General features: G+C 44.2%; 1 protein-coding gene across 1 annotated transcript in view; it reads right to left on the bottom strand.

The window, feature by feature from the left end:
* Positions 1-13530, bottom strand: part of LOC144667575 (bile acid-sensitive ion channel-like) — a 219765-nt gene that overhangs the window by 67081 nt on the left and 139154 nt on the right. Inside the window, exon 9 of the mRNA XM_078532673.1 lies at positions 11607-11775. Within this exon, the coding sequence (XP_078388799.1) occupies positions 11607-11775 (169 nt within the window). The remainder of the gene's footprint in view (positions 1-11606; positions 11776-13530) is intronic.

The following is a 13530-nucleotide window of genomic DNA, read 5'->3' as shown; positions in this document are numbered from 1 at the left end:
TAACAGTTCCACAGACCTTATCTACTTTTACTCAAATTCATGTATACTCTTAACAATCGAAAGGGGTACTTGGGTCCCTCCAAAAGGATACCTGAGCTCTCTAAGAAGGTACATGACTTCCTCAAAAAACTCCGGTAGGCTTAGACCTTTTCCTCAAATGTCTAAAGCCCACGAGTCATGTTTTGGAAATCTCGGTAATGAAAATTGCTTCTGATTGAAGGCAGCTACACTTTTAAATGCAGTGCACCCTTCATGAGCTGCAAATGTTTGAAATTCCTCCTTCCCTGCTCTCATCCCCACCCAGGTGAAAGTGCTGGGTTCAGGAAAGGGACTTCCAGATTCTGGGCTTCAGTGCCACTTTGGCTAAGGTGCAGAACCAGTCTGGCTTTATGAAAATTCAGGCCTTTGTGTCAGTGTTCACTAAAGAAGAGGATGCTGACAAAATAGTGGTAGAAGAGATGTTAGAGGTGATGGATGGGGTGAAAACTGAAAGGCAAGAGGTACTGGAAAGGCTGGCTATGCTTACATTGGATACATTGCCTAATCTGGATGGCTTGCATCCTAAGTTGCTAAAGGAAGTGGGGATGGAAACAGCAGAAGAGCTTGCCATGATCTTCCAATCTTCCTTAAATATGGGGAAGTTGCCAGAGGATTGGAAAGTGGCAAATATGGCACCCTTATTTAAAACAGGATGTCAGGACATTCCTAATAAATACAGGCCGATCAGTTTAACATCAGTGGTGGGTAAGGTTTTAGAACCAATAAACAAGGCAAAAATTGACAGAATCTTGGAGAGGTTTGAGTTAATTAAGGAGAACCAGTGTTGATTTTTAAAAGGCAGATGTTACTTCACAAATCTGAGTTTTTTGATGAAGTAATGTAGAAGGTTGATGAGGGAAATACAATGGATGGTGTCTATATGGATTTTAAGAACGTGTTTGACAAAGTACTACAGAGAAGGCTGTTAACAAAATTGTGAGGCTGATGGAATAAGAGGGTCCGTGTCAGCCACTGGATTAAAAAAAGGACTTAAGGACAGAAAATAGCAAGTCACAATAAATGGATGTTTTTTCAGGCTGGAGGATGGCAGATAGTGGTGTTCCTCAAGGGTCAGTGCTAGAATCACTGCTTTTTAGAAATGTATAAATGACTTTGATATTGGAATATAGAGAAAAATTTCTAAATTTGCCAATGATGCAAAACTTGGAGGAGTGGCAAACAGTGAGGATGATACAAATTGAGTGCAACAACTACATAGGCTAGCAGAATGGACAGACAAGTGCCCAATGGAATTTAATACAGAGAATATGAGGTGATGCATTTTGGCAAAAGAGACAGGTCATGCAATATAGACTTTATGGTACAATTCTAAAGAGTATGCAGGGACAGATGGACCTGGGGGTGCATGTTTATAGATCATAAGATGGCAGGACATATTGGGAGAGTAGTTTGCAAAGCATATGAGATATTCATAAATAGAGGTATCAAGTACAAAAGTGGGGAAGTTATGCTGAACATTTATGAAGCTCTGGCTAGGATCCAAGTAGAGCATTGCATCCAGTTCTGGTCACTACACTTTAGGAATGATGTGAGAATTCTTAAGAAGTTGTAGAGGAGGTTTACTATATTGGTTCCAGGGATAGGGAGTTTTATTTATAAGGTTTAGTTGGAGCAACTGGAATTGTTCTCTTTGGAGCAACAGAAATTGAGCAGAGATTTGATAAGAGTATACAAGATTATGACAGGTTTGGATAAGGTAGATAAGGAAAAACTGTTCCTCTTAGCCAATGTTACAAGGACCAAAGGACATAGATTTAAGGTGTTAGGCAAGCAGTGGGTTGTGAGAACGAGCTGTTTTATACAGTGAGTGGTAATGATCTACAACTTACTGCCTATGAAGGTGGTGGAGGTAAATAAACTTGTAGTGCTACGGGGATAGAGGAGGAAAATAGGACCGATTGGTTTGCTCTACAGAAAGCCGGCATGGATTAGATGGACCGAATGACCTTTCTCTGTGCCATAAATAACTCTATGACTACCTCCAGAACATGCTTACTGCCTCATTTTTTTTTACAGTGCTACGTCCATGCAGACTTAATGCTGAACTACAAATTAATGATATTATAAAAAGCCCAATGAAGTCTGTGATTTAAGCACTTTTGTGAGTGTTGCAGATTTGTATTGAAGTGCCAGTTCACTCAATTGCAAATACATTTATGAATAGATATATTGTTCCATTTATGTACTAAAAGTGTTGTTCCTGCTTTCATTTTCCTTTTAGGTTTTTAAAAATTCAGATGTGTTTTGTGTGCCCAGCAAGACATAATAGAGGCTTTAACATTTGGCTTCATAGTGCCAGTAGTTTTAGTGTGCCACCTTGGTGAGGGTATGCAGCAAAGGTATGCAGAGTAGGTATATTGTGAAATCAGTCACTAAAATGAAAGCAAAATACTACAGATGCTGTAAATCTGATTTGGGCTTCATGAACCATTGCCACTAGTCAGGATGGCACCTTAGCAATCATGATAATCTGTGGAAGCGTGCACACCCCTTTGAAAGCTAGCACCTGCAGACTTAACTGCTGGAATTTTCATGCTCGAGGCATGTAGCGGGAATTGAGAAAATTCCCAGCTCTGCTCACCCACCTTGGAAGAAAGTGCCCACAAAGGCATCTTCATTGCCAGGGCACGGGTGTGGGCTGGGGTCGGACCAGTCAACCCGGGAAAAAGTTAGGAGGCAGCCACAGGGGCTGCTAGTGTGGGCTGTTTAAAAGGTCCGCCTCGGTGCCGTGGGACTTTGTCCTAGTTAAAGTAAAAACACGAAGACCCTTCAACCCTCACCCCTCACATCGCCTCCACCCCACACACCACCTCGTGCCCCATCCATGCCACCTCATGTTCCCCACCCACCCCTATAGCCCTTCATGCCTCCAGTGCTAAGCTTTGCCCTTCCACGCACCCCAAGACCCTCATGTCCCCTATGCAAAGCTTTGGCGCTTTTATGTCCATTGGCCCACTATATACCGTATAAAACCATTGAATCCTACAGTGACAGTAGGATGTGAAAAAATAACGCTTTAAAAGAGTAATTAACTTTTTACTATGTCGAAAGAAGTAACTTCTCTAGAAGGCAATAGAAGTGTAAATTATCCAGATCCTTTAAAGAGTCAATAGCAAAAACTGCAAGCCCTTGAAACCACTTAACTTTGTGCAAATAAACATTGTGAAATTGACTGGAGAAATCAGAAATCCTGAGCTGTCAATCAGGCAATGTTTTCTCTGGCACGGAGATAAGTGCAAGAGTAATGGTTGCCCGGGCTCTCAGCAAAGCCTCATTATGTATGAGATGCCATAGGGATTGTGTGGAAGGGCAGAGTTAGAATTGGGTGTATGTGGGGTCATGGACGGTGGTTTTGGGGGCAGGGGACGTAAAGGTGCCCTCATGTAGACTAGGATTCATGACTCCACTGAGGGGCATAAACCATGATTTTTAAAAAATCTGGCCTGACTCCATGAAAATTGCAGAGGAGTAGGATATTCCTATTTCCGCAACGGAGCCAGCCAGGTCAGGAGTGCCAGATGCGGGCTTTTGCCCTGAACCAACCCGCAACCTTTAAAAGCATTCCTGAAAATCAAACAGTGTGTGAATGGGGTCGGAATCCCAGAATTGGGACACGCCTGTCATTTTTAAAGGGCTCCTGAGTCATCGTGACTCAGTGAAAATCCATGTCACTAGAGGCACTCTGAACCTGCATGACAGTAGGCTGAGATTTTCCAACCTCAACCTCACTGTATGGCCCTTGCTTCTGCAATGGAACCTGCGATATCAGCCAGCATGCTGTCTCAGGCAATTTCTCCTCACTGGATAATCCCCTCATCTTTGTTGTACTTCCTCTAGAACAAGTATGTTCTTCCTTAGGTAAGGAGACCAAGGGCAAAATTTTATGTCCGGCGGGCAGGCACGCACCCGACCCGATCGGGCATAAAATAGCATGTGATGGCGTTGGGTGAGCGTCCCAATGTCATTGCACACACACAATATTTCACTCGGCGGGCGCGAGCGAGTGCCAGAGCCACTTACAGCCCTTAACAGTACAATTGACGGTGATTTTCCATTGCCCATGCAATTTTACGCTCATCACATGGGCAAAATGGACAGGCAGCCAGCAGATATTTTCAAAAACCTCATCCAAGGGTTGGATAAAAAGGGTCAGCAGCATTGCCAGTGTGAGTATTGAGGAGCTTTGGAGATAGCTTGCTGCTAGTGACTTATTGGTACTTGGCAGCTTCATCTCTGTTCAGGGCTTCATTCTTAGGATTTCCAGGCTTCAGTTCAGGACTTATTGGTATCTGTAAGGCCCCTGGAGGATTCAGACCGTGTGAATCCTTCCAGGTATCAGACAGCCTTCCGTTACCCTGGTAATGGGAATTGTGGTCTCCGCTGGTGGCACCTCCTCTGAGGAGGAAGAGAGGGACAGAAGGGAGAGGAGGCCAGGTGTTCCAATGGAACTTCCAGGGGAGCGACTGGTGGGAGGAGAGGCGCAGGCACAAGGGGCGCAGGGCCAACAGGAAGTCCAAGGCAGAAGGGGCTGCAGAAGATGCCACTATCCTGCTGCCAGGGTTTACAGGCGGCAATGCAGCTCAATATGTCTGAGGTGCAATGCCAAAGGAGGCTCCGCCTCTCAAGGGAGACAGTGACCTCCATTTGTCAGATGATTGTGCCTGAGATCAGCTCTGACACCCCATGCCAGTGTCTCTGAAGGTCACAGTGGCCCTCAACTTCTATGTCTCCAGCTCTTTCCAGGGGTCAGTGGGGGATCTGTGTGGAGTCTACCAATCAGCTGTCCACAATTGCATCAAGCTGGTGGCAGAAACTCTGTTCAGGAGGGTACTGACCTTTATTCTTTACCGTATGGATGAGGCCAGCCAGGCTGAGCAGCGATTACTTCCCCCATGTTTAGGGTGCAATAGACTGCACACATGTGGCCATCAAGGTGCCAGTCGGTCACCCGGGTGCCTTCGTCAACAGGAAGGGATTCCACTCCATGAACGTACAGATAGTGTGTGACCACAGGACACAGATTCTGCAAGTCTGTGCAAGATACCCAGGCAGCTCCCATGACACTTACATCCTGAGACACTCCCAGGTGCTGAGGCTCTTCAGTGCTCCAGCCCGACTGGATAGATGGCTGCTGGGTGACAAGAGCTATGCTGAAGAGGTTGAAGAGGTTGCTCTTGACGCCTCTCCGCCACCCAAGAACAGAGGCAGAGAAGCGTTACAATACGAGTCATGCCTCCACAAGGGCGGTGGTTGAGAGGACCATAGGTTTTCTCAAGATGAGCTTCTGATGCCTGGACCGTTCAGGGGGAACATTACAATACTCCCCCAGAGTGGGTGTCACTGATCGTGGTTGCACTATCTGCACAATCTGGCACTGGCAAGGGGGGACCCGCTGGAGGAAGAGGATCTTGACGCAGCTGCACAGGCCACAGATCATGAGTCCAGTAGTGAGTCAGAAGAGGAGGACGGTGAGGAGAACGCTGAGGGCAGTGAGGCAGACCTCTGTAACCTCCAGGGAGGCAGGGACACCAGAGATACCTTGATCCAACTAGGCTACCAAAGATCTGCTTCCACCTCATGCCAGGGCTGCGTCCTCCATCCTGGATGTCTGAAATGACCCTTTCATTTGAGCACAAAGAACACTCAGTGCCTGTGCAATAAAGTTCAGACTTTACATCCAGCATTACACAGTGGTGCATGCTGCACTAATAAAATAAAAAGGTGAAACATACTCAGGCCATGACAATAAAAACAAAATTTATCTTATTTTGACAATTCCAACTATTTACAAAAACTTCTCTGGTCTTCATTCCCAGACCAGTATAGATAAAGTAAACATAAATTAACATAAAATCACCCATGGCCTGTCCCTCTTGCGCTCATGGTGCCTTTAACTTGCGGGTGCTATGTCTAGGTGCACCCCCTTCACTGGCAGTGGCATTCGAGACAGCCTGCTGACTCTGCTGTCCTTGGTGGTCATCCTCTGGCCAGTGGAGCCTGTGCGGGCCCCGCCTGGGAGGGAGCGGCCAGTGCCACGGCTGGCATCTCCCCAGTCATCGCAGCCTCATCAGTTGCCACGATCACTGGCAGAGGGGCGGAGGAACTGCTGCCATCATCCAGAGCGCCCTGAGAGGAGCCCGCAGAGATGACAAGCAGCTCGTGTGCCAATGCGAGGTCGCTCTGGACTCCTGCTCATCATTGATGGACGGGCACCTAGCTGGGATACTGGGTGCCTCATCCATCTCTCACAGTGGCACTGACCACCTGAGGTCATTGCCTGTGTGAGGGCTTGCAGGTCCGAGCGCAACCACAGGAACCCCTCATTCTGCCCCTGGAGCTGCCTCTCCATGAGAGTCACCCTCTATCAATGGGGGAGGCAGTGTGTTCATCCATAAGGTTTAATGCAGTGCTGATGCTCCGCATGGACTCCTCCACAACAGAGACCATGGATCTCTGCCAGATCCTCCCGCACATCTCGTTGGACATTCAGCATCTGCTGCCTAATGGACGACTCCAGAGGCTCTTCATCAGTCTTCGACTGAGCATCGTCCTGGTCCCCAGCAGTCCTCCGACTGCCGGTGCCCTGGGCATTCTCTACCTCCACCTGCACCTCAAGCAACTGTGAAGTGCCCTCATCAACGTGCACTGAGATACTAGCCGCAAACTAATGCCCACCGAGGTGCTGGTATCTGCACTGGTGCCTGCTTCAGAGAGAGGGTGTGATGCAGGTGCAACAGAAGCTCGGTGGTCCTTCGGCATCAGGAGTGGCCCTTCAGAGCCTGCAGAGCGAATGCCTGCTGGTGAACCTAAAAGGGAGAATAAGAACATGTCATTAGTTAAGTCACCACACTGACACTGTGTATGCCAGGCACCCTGGTGAGACAATGGAGACCTGCATCATGGTGCCATCATCTTTCAATGATCAATGGGGTCTCCAGGTTCGAGGCTCACATCAATGAAGAGATTGCACTGGAATGGTTGCACAAGCCGAAATTCTCACCTCCGTGCACTGCGCTCTTACCTTCACTTGGCACCCCCTGCCTCTCCACGCCCGGTTGCACGTGGAGCAACTGTGAAGTGCCTCTCGAGCTCCAGGGCGTCTTGCTCAAACCTGCTAAGCAGCAGGAGGTTGGGCTGCCCTCTGCCTGTATGTGCCCTCTCTGCATGGTTATGGCTTGTCTTCACCTGAAAGGATAGAGGAACATTGATGAGTCCACTCTCTACCTGCAGTGCCATTGCAGCCTGGCCAACCCCAGCTGAGGAATCCCTCGCAGGGCACATCCGAGTCATGGCCCTCGGCTCGCAAGGCACTCAGTCCAAGCAGGCAGGGGGCACCCCCTTGGCCAGCTCCGGGGTCATTCACAGTTGGCACTCAGACTCTAACACCCCTGAACCCCACAGGGGGACGGCCAGCCCTTTACACTTCAATACACTGACCCATGCCTACACGGTACTCACCCTTCCTGAGCGCAGCAGGTTATTGAAGCACTTCCAGCATTGCACCCATGTGCACCGCACCACATCGTGGCTGCTCACCAGGGCTGCCACCTCCTTCCATGCCCTCTTGGTGAGGTGCGGTGGCGTCCTGCTCCTCCCATCTCTGGGGACAAGGGTGTCCCTCCTGGCAGCCACCCCTTCCAGGAGGATGGCGAGGCACTCGTTGGAAAAGCGGGACGGCTGAGTGCCCACCTACCTGCCCTCCCGCCTGCCATGTCCAGCCACACTTGATTCCATTGGGAACGCTGAACACATGTCCTTCCATGACAGCCTTTCAGGGGCTGCCTGGGCCATTTTTAAACCGGCTGCCATTGGACCCGGCGAACAACAGGCCCCAGCCCGCGCTCGGCCCTTCCCGACCTTTGAGAAGCCGCGTTTCATGCTGGGCGGACCTTAATTGGCCCGCCAGCCTGAAATCGCGGTCAGGGGCCAATTGCTCCTGGGCCCGCCTGCCCAACAACCTCAAAATCCTGCCCCAAATCTGCACACAGTACTCCAGGTGTGACCCCACCAGTGCCCTGTATAATTGTATTAAGACTTTTTTACCCCCATACACCAATCCCTTTGTCACAAAAGCTAACATGCCATATGCCTCCCTAATTGATTGCTGTGCCTGCATGTTAACTTTCTGTGATTCATGTACAAGGACACCTAGGTCCCTCCAAGTGCAAATATTTTCCAGTTTCTCACCATTCAAAACATTTTCAGATTTATAATTTAATCTACCAAATGGACAAAGTCACATTTTGCTACATTGAATTCTATCTGCCATATTCTTGTCCACTCACCCAACTTCATATCTCTCTGTAGCTTCTTTACATCTTTCTCACTGCTTACTTTTCCAATCAATTTATCAGCAGAAAACTTGGACACATTATTCCCTCATTGAAATCACTAATATAGATTGTAAATAGCTGAGGCCCAAGTACTGATCCTTGTGGTACCCCAACCCAAAAATGTCCTGTTTATTCCTATTCTCTGGTTTTTGTCCATTAACTAATTCTCAATGCATGCTAATCCAATGAGTATTAATTTTGTGTAATAATGTTTGTCTGGTACCTTTTTGAAAGTCCAAGTTAAATTTACTTTGTTCCCCTCTTATCCATCTTATTAGTTACATCTTCAAAGGATTATTAATAAATTTGTCAATCATGATTTCACTTTCATAATTATGTGTTGACTCTGCCTAATCATATTATGATTTTCTAAGTGCCCTGTTATCAGATCCCTAATAATAGATCTAGTATTTTGCCTACTTCTGATATGAGGCTAAGTGGCCTGTAGTTCGCTGTTTTCTCTCTTCCATCTTTCTTAAATAGCAGAGTTATGTTTGCTACCTCCCAATCCTTGGGAACTGTTTCCATTATTATTTCCTTATTTCCCATGATAATTTCACCTGCCTCTTATGAGTCCACTGTACTTTCATTAATCTCTTCCTATTTACACAGCTATAAAAACATTTAAAATCTATTCTTTCTTTTTATTAATTCACAGGATGTGGTCTTTGCTGGCTGGGCCAGCATTTATTGCCCATCCCTGGTTTCCCTTGAGAAGGTGGTGGTGAGCTGCCTTCTTGAACCGATGCAGTCCACGTGGTGTAGGTACACCCACAGTGCTGTTAGGAAAGGAGTTCCAGGATTTTGACCCAGCAACGGTGAAGGAATGATGATATATTTCCAAGTCAGGATAGTGAGTGACTTGTACTTGTCTTATGTCTCTTTCTAGTCTACTCTCATTCTTTATTCTCTTTTATCAATTTCTTGGTCCTCCTTTGCTGAATTCAAAAATCTTCTCAATCCTGAGGCTCACTACTCTTTTTGGCAGCATTATAACCTGTTGTTTGATCTAGTGCTATTGTTAGCTCTTCTTGTTGGCCATGTCTGGACAACTTTTTTGTGGGGTTTTGATGTCTTAAAATAATATATACTTTTGTTGCAAATTATGTATTAATTCTTTAAAATCTAGCCAATGATTGTATACCATCATACCTTTTAATGTAGTTTCCCAATTTACCTTAGCCAACTCACCCCCATTCCTATGTAATTTGCTTTGTTTAGATTAAATACCCTAGATCCAGTCTTAAATTTCTTTCAAACGCAATAAAAAATTCTACATACTTTGGCAACTCTTCCCTAGAGGCTCCTTTATTGTAAGGTTATTAATTAACCCTTTCGCATTGCGCAATACTAGATCCAAAATAACCCATTCCCCAGTTGGTTCCTAAACATACTGATCCAGGAAACTATCTTGTACACATTCCATGAACTTGTCCTCCACACTGTTACTGCAAATTCGGTTTCTCCGTCTGTGTGAAGATTAAAGTCTCCAGGAGTTTATATTAACCTTGTTAAATGTGCCTTTAATTTCCTGTCCTGCACTGTAACTATTGTTAGCAAGGGCTAGAAATAAGTCTCACCAGTGTTTTCTGCCTCTTACTGTTTCCATACAAATATTACTTAGGATTTTAGGTCAAAAAATCAATTTCTCTATATTGTCTCAATCTCATCATTTATTATTACCCCTCCTCCTTTTCCATTTTGCCTGTCTCTTCTAAAAGTTCCCAACATTGGTCACTTTGTGGCTGTATTCTATAAAGGCCATTAGATCAAGCCTATTAATTAATTAATAATTATTAATTAATTTCTATCTGTAGTATTAATTCATCTAATTTATTTTCGTGAATGCTTTGTGCATTCAGGTATAATGCCTTTAGCTTTGACCATTTTCTAATTTTCCCTGATGCCATTTTTGTCATTAATGTCCTATTACCTTTATTACCCACACTGTCCCTTCCCAACCTACTCTGCTTATTTTTATCCAAAATGCTGCTCTGTTTAGGGCCTTGACACTTTCTTAGTTAATGTTTTGAGTCCGCATGACTCTTCATCAGCAGTCATATGGAACGTTAACTCTGTCTTCCTCTCCACAGATGCTGTCAGACCTGCTGAGTGTTTCCAGCAATTTTTGTTTTTGTTTCAGATTTCCAGCATCCACAGTATTTTGCTTTTATCTTGACACTTTCTTTGTTGCTTTTGAATTTAACCTTTCCTCAATATTCCCACCTCCTTAATTCGGTTAAAGCCCTGCCAATAGCCCTTGTTATTCGATTTGCCAGGACACTGGTCCCAGCTAGATGTAAGCCCCAATAGAGAACATCTCTCTCTTTCCCCAGTATTGGTGCCATTGACCTATGAAGCAACTCTACATCAGCAAAGTGTTCTAACTGCAATCTCAGAAAAAATCCTTATTGCAGTAGTGTTAATTTCTGCTTCACATTCAGCCACTATTTGAATGCAAATATCAGTAATGTAGGGGTAGTTCTGTGTAGTAGAACTAGATTGATGAAGTTTATTCTTGTTTTCTGAAGAATCATTGATCATTGATCAATCTGGATTCCAGCCCAAGCCCCAGATATAAGCACATGAACCACTGCACCACCCAATCTCCAATGGATGGATACTTTTTTCATGAAGTATCAAACTATTAGTAGTTACTCTTATTCTGTGCTGAGTTAGTCAGCCAATCTCGCCTGGGATAGCACTAATGTTATCAGCAGCCACTCTGTTAATAGTCCAGCAGGCAGAAGTGGTCTGGCCCTGATCATTAAGTGATCCCTCCCATAAAACTACCTGTGTATAAAAATTTGATGAAGCAATCTAATTAATAATATTGTTATTTTTTTGTTGGCATATTTAGGGCAAAATGGAGCAAAATAGTTAATTTTGATACATAGTATTACAAACAAACACGTTAACACATTCTTATGAAAGCTCTGTCCACTATTTTAATGAAACCTGTTAAATAAACAAGTTTACCCCCTCATCAAAGCAGCAGACAATGGAATTTAATTGAATGTGTCAGCAGCCCTGTTCCTGATGTTGCAGAGCATTATTTCAAGCTAAAAGAAGTATGATAAGAAGACCATGAGCCTTTTCTCAAACCCTGCAAAGGTGTTTGTATGATAGGCCGCCTGCAGTATGGGCGGCATAGGTGTCTCCTGAAATTCATTCCAACAGATACAAGCTCCTACGATAGACAACATTACTCACTTGATGTGCTGTTTGCTTTTCTGAAATTTTTCAGATAGAAACTGCAATCCCCTGCGACTTGGAAAAGTTGAGTAAGACACAGTAGTGAAGTACTTGATCTCTTCGCATGGAATTGGACAGTTGAAGCTGTGTGCACCTGCTTTGCAAAGTCCCTTTTTTTCTATGTAATCTTGAATATAAAACAGACAATGCAAACTTTTCAATGCCTGGTTGATGTTCATAACACAAAATCCATGTTGCTTATCTTGGTTCATGCAATTTAATAAGTTACTTAACTTTTCCTAAATACAGTATTAGCAGAAGGATTAAATCTCAAATGAATACGCAATTCACCAAAGCTAAATATTTGAACTGAGTCACAAAAGCAAATCTACCCCTGAATTATTCTAAGATTTATGTTGCAAATGTTGTTGGCACTGCTCTCACTTCATCACTGGCAATGCTGCAGATATCATATTTGCTAAAAATTCTTCAAGGTCAGAAGACTGAGGCTAGGTGATGACGAGATTGGACCTAGAGTCTCAACTGAATATTTGAGCCTTCAACAGGCAGCTTCCTAAATGGAAATCATCAATTCTTGGGTCAGATGTTTTACAGGCTTCTTTAGTAAATACCACTTTGCTCCATCAAAATGGTTCTTTTTTTCAAAAAGGATCAATTTTATTTCAATGTGAGAAGAAAGTGGACAACATCTCTTTTTCATTAAAATGGTCAACTGCTAGATAAGAAATTCCTAATTCCTTTCAAGTGGCATTTCAATGTAATACATTATAAAATATTCAAACTAATACATTGAAATGTTTACTTAGCAGGATTCTCCAAATAACAAAATATTGGAAGGGAAGTGGGAAATGGAAGTCCTTTAATTTAAAGCATTCTTTTTTAAATCTTGCAATGTGGGAACATAAATATTTATAATTATTGAAAAAGTCCTTGTAAGTTACCTAACTCTCTTACTATGTGGTGCAGTGCTAATCATAGACATCAAGATGATATTGCATTCCATGTATCATAGTGAATGACTTTGCTGATCTGTGTTGGGATGGCAGCGGACTCTGTCACCAGACTATGCAGACAGAAAAATAAAATTGACCAAGGCTTCTGTCGTTGTTAAAAGACTCCTTCACTGCTAGAGCATGGGGTAAATTCTTTAATCGTTCATGGGATGTGGGCATTGCTGATAAGGCCAGTATTTGTTGTCCTCTAATTATCCTTGAACATTTCAGATGTAGGCCGGACCAAGTAAGGATGGCAGATTTCCTTCCCTATAGGGCTTTAGTGAACCAGATGATCTTTTACGATAATGGTTTCAGGTCACCATTGCTGAGACTAGTTTTTTTATTAATTAAATTTAAAGTCCACCAGCTGCTGTGGTGGGATTTAAACCTATGTCCCCAAAGCATCAGCCTGGGACTCTGGATTACTAGTCTAGTGACATTACCATGAGACCACCATCTTCCCAACAAACGCTTCGCTTCAGTGTGTAGGCAACAATTTGGCAGAGCAGTTTGTCATTTGTTATGGAGTCCACTCACTTTGCATCCCATTTGAAGCAATGGAATAAAATTGGTACCAGTTGGATGAGCAGTTTGCTCTTTCAGTCGGTCAAAATGGAAATGTACCCTCATATGATTGGATATCAGAGCAGGACAACATTAGGCTAAACTATGATGAACCTCATGATAGAATATGCATTCTCAACTTTCATGCATAAAGAATGAGTATTTGGCTGAGGTACATGAGAGTTGCTTTTGCACATGGACCTGAGCATAAACACATGGTTTTTGGTGCAGGTGAAAATAAGGACTAGAGGGAAAGGGAAGCTACATGACAGATTTTTGACAGTAGCCATGTACATGTATCATGTGCACTAGCTCTTTCCTTTGAAAGTCCTTAGTTAATGGGGTCCCTGGTATGGAAATTC

This window comes from Cetorhinus maximus, chromosome 1, assembly GCF_964194155.1.
Source record: "Cetorhinus maximus chromosome 1, sCetMax3.hap1.1, whole genome shotgun sequence".
Taxonomy (NCBI): Eukaryota; Metazoa; Chordata; class Chondrichthyes; order Lamniformes; family Cetorhinidae; genus Cetorhinus; species Cetorhinus maximus.
The sequence above is the reverse complement of the archived record's forward strand: the minus strand, read 5'-3'. Positions and strand labels throughout refer to the sequence as shown.